The 9,936-nt window shown below is 46.7% G+C and overlaps 1 protein-coding gene across 1 annotated transcript; it reads left to right on the forward strand.

Moving 5' to 3' along the window:
* Window positions 1–3,671: 3,671 nt before the first annotated feature.
* On the forward strand, window positions 3,672–6,273 carry LOC134076306 (uncharacterized). Its single transcript, XM_062531290.1, has 4 exons — window positions 3,672–3,743; window positions 4,683–4,877; window positions 4,964–5,043; window positions 5,185–6,273. The coding sequence occupies exons 2-4, from the start codon at window positions 4,713–4,715 to the stop codon at window positions 5,564–5,566; spliced, it is 627 nt and encodes a 208-aa protein (XP_062387274.1). The 5' UTR covers window positions 3,672–3,743; window positions 4,683–4,712; the 3' UTR covers window positions 5,567–6,273.
* The last annotated feature ends 3,663 nt before the right edge of the window (window positions 6,274–9,936 follow it).

Here is a 9,936-nt window from a genome sequence, read left to right on the forward strand (position 1 = left end):
TGCTCTCCGTGGAGTGAGAGACGCCGTCATGCCGACCGAGTCGAGGAGGACATGGAGGAACTCTGCCTGTTGGCGGGGTTGCAGGTTGCTCTTTTTGTGGTTGACCGTGAAGCCCAAGAATTGAATGTGGGCCAGAACAGTCTCCGTGTCGCGCACTACCTGTTCTCGGGAGGGGGCGCAAACGAACCAGTCGTCCAAATACGGCAGTATTTTGAGACCGCGAGCCTGAAGGGGGGACAGCGCAGCTGACACCACGCGAGTAAAAACTCGTGGGGAGAGTGAAAGGCCGAAGGTAGGACCTGGAACTGGAACGCCCTGCCCTGGAAGGCAAAGCGCAGAAAGGGCCTGTGTTCCGGGCAAATCGGAACGTGGAAGTAGGCGTCCTTTAAGTCCAAAGATGTGAACCACTCCCCCTGCCGGATGGACTGAATCACCACCCTTGTGTGGACCATCTTGAAGGGCAGCACCTTGAGATACCGATTCAAGGGCCTGAGGTCGAGAACGGGCCGAAGACCGCCATCTTTCTTTGGGACGATAAAATACTTGCTGTAGAACCCAGCAAGCTGTGCGCTGGGCGGTACTTTTGAGATGGCCCCTTTCAGAAGTAACTCCTGAACCTCTTTGGCAAGTGCGGACATTAAAACCGGGTCTTGTACAGACGTTACCTTGACCCCTGAAAACATAGGGGGCTGCCGTCGAAATTGCAATCGGTAGCCACGACAAGGGTCTGGGACGATCCCCTCCCAGGAGGTCCGTGACAACTGGGAAGGACAATCGACGGGCGCCCCTGGGATGCTATGCGGGACCACTACCACGGCCCGCACCCCTACCTGTGCCTCGCTGTCGACCCCGGCAGCCCTGTAGGCAGCCCTGTAGGACGCCTGCTGACCGTTGAGGCAGGCTTACGGCACACACGCTGCACAGCTTCCCTCGACGCAGCAGCACGTTCAGCGCGGTCGAGCACCTCCTGGGATCCTGGGTGGAAAACATGCCAAGGGGCAACTGGGAGGTTCAGCAGCTCCTGCTTGATGGGCTCTGGTAGGGAGGTCTGTGCCAGCCAAACCTGCCTGCGGCACAACACCGCGGAACCCATAGCGTCTCCCACATCACGTGTCAGCTGGGCGTGGGATGACAGAGCTGCATCCAGCAGGGCCCTGCCGTCCTGGTCGTCCCGACTCAGCGTCTTGCGAAGCGACGCCAGCGTAATGGCCTGAGCGTTACCCATCCGGGCCGCTCGTGCAGCAGCATTAAAAGTACAAGTGGCCAGGCGTGACACACCTGTAAGGCCCAGAGATGTCAATGCGGCCATTGACGGCTCGACTGGTGGCATGTCCCCGAGTCCAGTCTTCACGGGGTACGTAGCTGGCAGCAGCCTGCATTGAACTGTGGGCGCTGCGTCAACTTACCCCATGACGACCTCAGCATTGCCATGTAGTCAGGCGGCACCGGCACGGGGGGCGGTGGGGTAGCACAAGGGATGCCCTCCCAGATACCTCCCATGGGAGCCGGAGCAGGTGCCTCAAGGCCCAGGATGTTCGCAGCGCTCAGCACCCGTGACATCAGGGAGCTGACAGGGGCCTCTCCCGCCCCCACGGAGCTGTCACCCAGCACTGCAGAGCCCGTATGCAGATCGCCCATGAGGTCGTCTCCTGTGTAGTCTGACTCCGTTCGGGGAGCATAGAGGGATAGCACATCCGCATCGCCCTGTTCCTCCTCCTCACCATGGCTCTCAGGCCTGGATGATAGGGCGCTCTCCTGGCCAGGGGCCAGGGTATCTTAAGAAGAGGCCTGGCGATCTACCAGCCTGTCCATCTTCTGTGCCAGAGCCTGGAGAGCAGAGAGGATCTGAAGCGACATCGCGCTACCACCCTCAGTCACTGCAACTGTCGCCAGACGCTCAGCCGGACGCTCAGCCGGACACTCAGCCGGACGCTTAGCTGGAGTGGGTGCAGCTCTCTGGGACGGCCTGTGGGGGGACCCACACTGTCTGTCCCACTTGTGACTCTGCTTACGGCCATGCCCACTGAAAGGGACTGGCTGGACGGGACAGTCGCCTCTCTCGTCGGCCCCCATGCACGTGGCCGCATATCAGGGCGGCCCGGCGTTGTCTCTCACCCCTGGAGAGGTCGCAGGCAGCGCTGCAGGGGTTGTCGACGTCCTCCAGGACGTGCGCGGCCCCAAGACACATGGGGCACTCCCTGTGCCCATCACTGGCACTCATGGAGGCGCTGCAGATCCTGCAGCAGTGTGAAGCCATCGTAGGCCCAAGAAGCCTACACGGTGTTGATGCCTTGAGCCCTCCTCGATTAGTCCACCAGGGTATTCCGGTGGCCCGCACCAGCGCACGAATGCACCTAGCAGGCGCACACTAGCCCCACCGTCTGCAAACAGCGGTCTAGGGTGCCACAGAACCAGAGAGGTGGCCCGCACCAGCGCACGAATGCACCTAGCAGGCGCACACTAGCCCCACCAGCTGCGAACAGGGGTATAGGGCGTGGCAGGGGAGGCGACACAGAGGAGCACTGCAGTGATCAAACAATGAGCACACAGTATTACTAAGGCCCACGCCCGCGGACGACAACACACAATGGGTGCAGGCTAGTCCCACCACTGCGAACAGTGGCCCAGGGCAAAGCACAGGGTGCTACAGTGTCACTTTATGTGAAAGCTATTGAAAAAAGTGTGTAAAAAAGTATACATTCCCAAACAATTGTGGTGTGTCTTCGCAGTCCCATGTAGTCAAAGCATGCTGCAAAGTTTGGGGCCCCAGTGTCACTTTATGTGAAAGCTATTGGAAAAAGTGTGTTTTCCCCATAGACAACAATGGTATTTTAATTGTATGTGGATATCCATAGAAGGGGGCATGGAATCCAAATAAATTGTGGTGTGTCTTAGAAGTCCAGTGTAGTCAAAGCATGCTGCAAAGTTTGGGGCCCCAAGGTCACTTTCTGTGAAAGCTATTGAAAAAAGTGTGTTTTCCCCATAGAAAACAATGGTATTTTAATTGTATGTGGATATCCATAAAAGGGGGCATGGAATCCAAATAATTTGTGGTGTGTCTTAGCAGTCCCATGTAGTCAAAGCATGCTGAAAAGTTTGGGGCCCCAGTGTCACTTAATGTGAAAGCTATTGACAAAAAGGTGTTTTCCCCATTGAAAACAATGGTATTTCAATTGTATGTGGATATACAGAGAAGGGGGCATGAAATCCAAATAAATTGTGGTGTGTCTTAGCAGCCGCATGTAGTCAAAGCATGCTGCAAAGTTTGGGGCCCCAGTGTCACTTTTTGTGAAAGCTATTGAAAAAAGTGTGTTTTCCCCATAGAAAACCATGGTATTTTTGAAGGGTTCAGATGCAAAAGCCTCTAAATCCGTCTGACCACTTTTCTTTTAAATGAGCATTTTGTATCATGCTCCTATAGGGTTTCGCCTACAAATCAATATTTCAGACCAGGAAGAGAATGGTATTTAGTGAGTTCTGAAGCTTAATAGACTTTATGACACGACCTACGCTCTAAATATTAGCCAGCCACTGTACTTCCGGTGCGTGCGTTAGCGTTCGTTAATGAATCTCTAGTAAAGCCAACAATATGGCAGTGTTTTTCTCCCGGTCCCTGCAGGATTTACCCCGCATAAACGTTAGCGATGTGAGTCGCATCATTGCTCATCATTGCTCAACATCAGCAGCAATGAAGAATAAAGGATTCAGACTGTATGTAACAAACTACATACACAACTACGAAGGTAAGTTTACAATGTTGTTATTAGCCTAGCGTATCTGTTTTCTTACATTAACTTAGCAAAGTAGCGATAGGCTAATGGTAACAGCAGCAGTATTTTGTGTCTTATTTGTGTACAATATAATGTATTAACCCCGGTATTAATCTCAGTTTCAAACAAGAGTCCGGCAGGAGAGGTTACGGTTAAGTCAGATTGCTTCAGGAGTATGGAGAAGAGAAAAAAATCTCACAGTCCAAGTGTAAGGGATCACGCAGGTTCAGATCAGGTTCATGAAAAATGAGTTGTTCAAATCAAGTTTCTGTGAGTCATGGCATTGCTTTAAATTAAATGATGACTAAAACAACACTAAACAACGCTACCTAACAACTACAGGCTATATTTTTCATAATGTGTATTGTCACCCTTGTTCCATATGATCTGACCTTGGAAAAAAAGGAAGTAAATCTCACAGAAACTAGATTTTGTTCAGAGTTCTCTTACTTCTTTACTTTCTTTGCTACTACTTCACTCTTTAAGTAAATGAGTTCAGAGAGCGTAAACATATATTGGACTCTTTAAATTATGCATAATAAAGTGGCTGTAGACTAGGCCTACTACACATAAGTTGCACTTTTATAGTGTCTCACTTTTCTCATTTCTTCTTAAGTTCCCAGCCTAGTCTAATTACAGTTCAAAACAGTTCTCAAACTGTGTTCAAGACTGTCATATAGGTGCAGTTAGTGATACTGGATGAAATTATGCATATGTATATTAGTACATTAGTTTACAAAAGCTGTTGTCCAACACCTTTTTATGGGGTATTCAAGAGAATATAAGGCAAGTTAATCATGGGGACATGTGGTTAGTCTAATTAATTAAAGTTTCACTCACTGCACCTGCAATGTTGAATTGCTCTTGCAACTGATAATTTTTCTATCTAACACATTTATCTATCTGTAACAGATTGTTCTGAGGGATTCAAAGCCTGTGACGATGGAAAGCTGTTCGTGTACGTGTGTGGCTGGCACTGCCCTGTGCAACCACGTGGCAGCTCTAATGTATCAAACAGCGCACTATTCACAGCTGGAGCTCAAGGCCGTTCCACCAGTGCACAGCTGCACAGAGACAGAGCAGAGGTGGCACAAACCACGAACCATGGTAACTTACCTTTTAAACCTAAGTTAACAATTTCATTAATGGATATCAGGTTTACTTGTACTAAAACGTGTTTGGTTTCATTGCAGGGTGTTAAACCTGGTCCGGTGAGTAAGATGGTGGTCCTCTCAGCCCGACCAAAAGAAAGAAGGCTTGTAGAAGGAATCAGGTTTGTATTGTTCTGCATTGTTATATTGCTATTACATTACTGAAATGCTTACAAACTTAAATTTCATTGTACCTGTGACATTGAAAATAAAGATCTATTCTATTCTATTTCGCCTTTTGTTCTGTTCTGTCTTTTTCACAGAAGCAACCTGTATAGGGGAGTAACTTCCCCTTTGCCTGTACCAGCCACACTTAATGTCGGAGCAGTGTACCAGGACATTCCAGCTGATCTGGCTCCCATGATAACAACGATGTCGATATCAAAGGATGTACCTCTGGTTGACTCCATGTTCGGGAGAGTTCAGGAGGGAAGTGTGCTGTCATATCAGATGCCCGCAAAGGTAGTGCCCCGCACCTTTCCACATGAAGATGCTCCTTCACCCCCACAGCTGCCACTCAGTGATTACAGACTTCAGCCATCAAACTGTGCTTTTGTCTACACTGAACAGCAACATCATCACATGGCATCCCTAGAAACATCACTAGAGATGGCACACAAAATAGAAGTCTCTACTAAAAAATAGAGTACCTGTACTGAGTGGCACCAACTTCGACACCCCCGCATCACCTCGACCAGATTTAGAGAGGTCTGTCACACAAAAGCACTAACATCTGCTGAAAATCTGGCCAAACGGCTTCTCAGACCTTGCCATCAGACAGCTGACATGAGGAGGGGGCTTGAAATGGAATGTACAGCGATAGAGGAATACTGTAGAGTAAGAGAAGTTAACCACTATCAGTGCGGGTTTCTTATTCATCCTGATGCCCCATGGATGGGCTCGTCCCCTGATGGGATAGTCTATGACCCCAAGAGCCAGCCTGTCTTTGGACTGGTTGAAGTTAAGTGTCCAAACGTTCCAAGCTATGTGGACTGTCCATACATTGCACTCTCTGATGGAACACCATCTTTAAGGAAAACCCATCCTTACTTCTGGCAGATACAGGGCCAGATGCTGATTTCTGGATGTGAGTGGTGTGATTTTGTTGTTTACACACAGGAAGACATGTTCGTGGAAAGGATTCCCCGTGACAATGAAATCACAGACATCATCAGAGAGAGGGTTGATCACTTTTTTTTCTATGTTTTTCTTAGCACTTTCTTGTGTAGCAAAGAGTGAGATGTTATGTTTTTTATGTTTTTTTTTTTTTATTATTATTTAATGTCCACATTTAAAGAAACACATGAACATGAGTTTAATAAAATGGCTGACTAATAAAACTAGTAGAATTGAAATAATTTGGTGTGATGGTATTTTTGCTACTGTTGCAGGTCACAAATACTTAATGGTAAGACATGGAAATGGTGCATTAAAGTAAGCTCAAAATAAGTTGACCATCTTCAAATCATTTTTGTAATAACCTGCTTCTTAGAACATGTAAAAAACAAAGGGACACAGTTTTAGATAGTAATAATAATAATTCATTTATTTAGCAACCAACATGTTTCTTTTCCCTGGTAAAGTAAGGATAAATACTATCCATGGATCAGGCTTCAGGCTTCTTAACCCATGCTTTTACAAGAGGCCCATTTTCATAATTGGTGAGGAGACACGCAACAGTATACAGTTGATTGATGCTCCCAAAAAGCCGTAGAGGGATTTCGGTGTCAAAAAATTTGTGCTCTTTCACTCGACGAATGAGTCGCTCCACATGCACCCTAACACGTGCTATGGCCTGGGTCTCCCTAACTTCTGCAGCAGACATTTGAGACCGCCCAGCAAGGAATGCTGGCCTGTAAATCTTGCACGGTACAATGTCTTCGATCAGAAAACCACGATCTACCATGACCGCCATGTCAGGTTTTAAGAGGTTGATGATACCAGATTCCTTTGTGATCTGCTTATCACTTATGGAGCCAGCAAAGAGAGAAGACACAAATGTCACTGCTCCATGTGGAGCAATACCAATAAGACCTTTAAGTGTGCAATGGGACTGTAGGTGGAAAAAACCTCACTCTGGAGGAGAGGGGAGGATGGGCACTGACACTTCAGCTCGGTGCAGTCAAGGATTACAGTGGTGTCAGGGTAGTCCTTGAAATCCGCAGGTAAACATTCAACTATCTGCTCCTGTGGTATCCAGATCCTGACTGAACCGAGTACCGTGTATAAGAAATTACTCCATGATGAGATAATGCGACTGACCGTGGATTGATGGACATTGTAGCGGTCAGCGAGGTCCCGTTGTTTGGAGCCCAGGGCGAGATAGTTTAAAAACATGAAGCATTCATCAATGGGCTGGAGGGAATGGGTTGCAGGCTTGGACTCTGTGTGATTTCCTCTCTGAGCCTGCCTCACACTAACCATGGATGGCACCGCAGGTACAATCAGGGCCCAGAACCGCATCAGCAAGGTGTATGAGGCAAACCTTAAGAAATAACATAAAGATATTTTATTGAATATGTGTAAATGATTTTCACAAATAACTATGCAACAGAATAAACAGTAGCCTAATTACTTTAATTCAAAACTTCTAACACTGTATTCAGTATCACCAATTAAAATAACTAGGCTAATACTCTGAGAAAATAGTTTGCTGCCCATGCATTTTCGTAACTCGTTACTCCTCTTACCTGGTGAAAAACCGGATGTCCTTGTCTGAGGCAGCAAAGTGATGGATCCCAAACCTCTGCTTCATCGTAAGGCTTTCAACTTGTTCCCTCAGTAGGCGAACCTCCTCTCGTAGAGCTGTATTTTCGTCGGCGATTGCGGAGGCAAGATCAGGACCGGAATCTTCCATGTCTTCATCTTGTCCCGGGTCGTCACTCTCCAGCGGCAGCGGCAGCGGTCTCTCTCTCCTCTCCCAAACACTTGTTCTTACAGGTGGGAGGGAGAAGCTATTCCACGTAAATAAAACTGGAATAGCTCCCTTTTTCAACCGTCGTCGTCCTTTGTCCGATGTTGGTTCCCGAAGATCCTCTTCTTTAAAATGCCGGCTACACACCCGAGTGTGAGGTGTTATCACGAAGTCATCCCTACGAATGGCGATAACCCATTTTCGTCTTAACTCATCATTCGTAGGGAAAGTGTGAAAACTAAGTACATTGTTGTATTTAGCAGAAGCCTGACACATAGGCACACAACAATGTTCAGCCGTTGTACCAATCGATCGCTGATATGTAAAAGTTTTCTTCATTGTTTACACTCGATCCGTGAACTACTTCAACATCAGCACCATGATCAGCACCAAGTTTGACAGGTAGCGTAGCGTTCCGGAAATAGCAACGGTGGTTTACTTGGAAACGGGAGTACGTCACACTAGCGTTGGCATATAGGCTATTATTGAATTAACTTACACTATATGCGAAGAGCATTCACTCACCATCATTATCTCATTTTTGACAAAAAGTGGATTTAGAGGCTTTTGCATCTGAACTCTTCGTATGTGGATATCCATAGAAGGGGGCATGACATCCAAATAAATGTTGCTGTGTCTTAGCAGTCACATGTAGCTAAAACATGCTGCAAAGTTTGGGGCCCCAGTGTCACTTTTTGTGAAAGCTATTGAAAAAAGTGTGTTTTCCCCATAGAAAACAATGGTATTTTAATTGTATGTGGATATCCATAGAAGGGGGCATGAAATCCAAATACATGTTGGTGTGTCTTAGCAGTCCCATGTAGTCAAAGCATGCTGCAACGTTTGGGGCCCCAGTGTCACTTAATGTGAAAGCTGTTGACAAAAAGGTGTTTTCCCCATAGAAAACAATGGTATTTTAATTGTATGTGGATATACAGAGAAGGAGGTATACAATCCCCAAAAAATGTGGTGTGTCTTAGCAGTCCCATGTAGTCAAAGCATGCTGCAAAGTTTGGGGCCCCAGCGTCACTTTTTGTGAAAGCTATTGAAAAAAGTGTGTTTTCCCCATAGAAAACAAGGGTATTTTAATTGTACGTGGATATCCATATTATGGGGCATGAAATCCAAATAAATTGTGGTGTGTCTTAGCAGTCCCATGTAGTCAAAGCATGCTGCAAAGTTTGGGGCCCCAGTGTCACTTAATGTGAAAGCTATTGACGAAAAGGTGTTTTCCCCATTGAAAACAATGGTATTTTAATTGTATGTGGATATACAGAGAAGGGGGCATGAAATCCAAATAAATTGTGGTGTGTCTTAGTAGTTCCATGTAGCTTAAGCATGCTGCAAAGTTTGGGGCCCCACAGCACGATTTTGCGAATATGTGAATATCTGTCGAATATCCAACATGAAACTAACTTCACTGCAGTACGTTCTATGTCCCGACCGAAATATCAAACATGTTTGATAACCCTGATTTTACGATCGGGCACTTTTGGAACGTGTAGAATTCTCAGAACACTCGGCGAGAAAGGCAGATCGGGTCGCGTCTATCGTTTTTCCAACCCACTTTACATTAACTTCAGCATGACGCGGCGTTCGTTCACATGGAAACAGCGATAGAGCGTTATAGCGGTCACTGGCTGCCACTCGCGGCTAGAATCTAGAATGATAAGAGCTGTCACTGGCGGGATTTCCTCACTTTGACTGTCACTTATCGGGGGTATCCTCACTTTGACATCTTTTGACACTTTAGTAGGCAATCCAGGTGAGTAATTGATTGCAATCACGGTAAACTTGTAATTTATATCACTTAAATGTATGTGGTGGAGACCGTTTTTATCGCGTTTAACCCCTTCCTTCAGTTGCAGCGCTCCCCTTTGCTAACGCTGGTTCTGAGCTAACACATTTCTACAGTAACATCAGTCTGACATCAACAACAGTCTTACTCACTCCACAGCACACCCGAGACAAGTCAATTAAAACGTCAGACTATCGATATAGATGTCCGTGTTGATAGAATAATTTTAGAAATAAAACTAACCTTGCAACTCAATGATTTATTACATTTTGAGGGACTAGTTTCTCAATATCAATCCGCCAC

The sequence above is a fragment of the Sardina pilchardus genome, chromosome 3 (genome assembly GCF_963854185.1).
Source record: "Sardina pilchardus chromosome 3, fSarPil1.1, whole genome shotgun sequence".
Lineage (NCBI taxonomy): Eukaryota > Metazoa > Chordata > Actinopteri > Clupeiformes > Clupeidae > Sardina > Sardina pilchardus.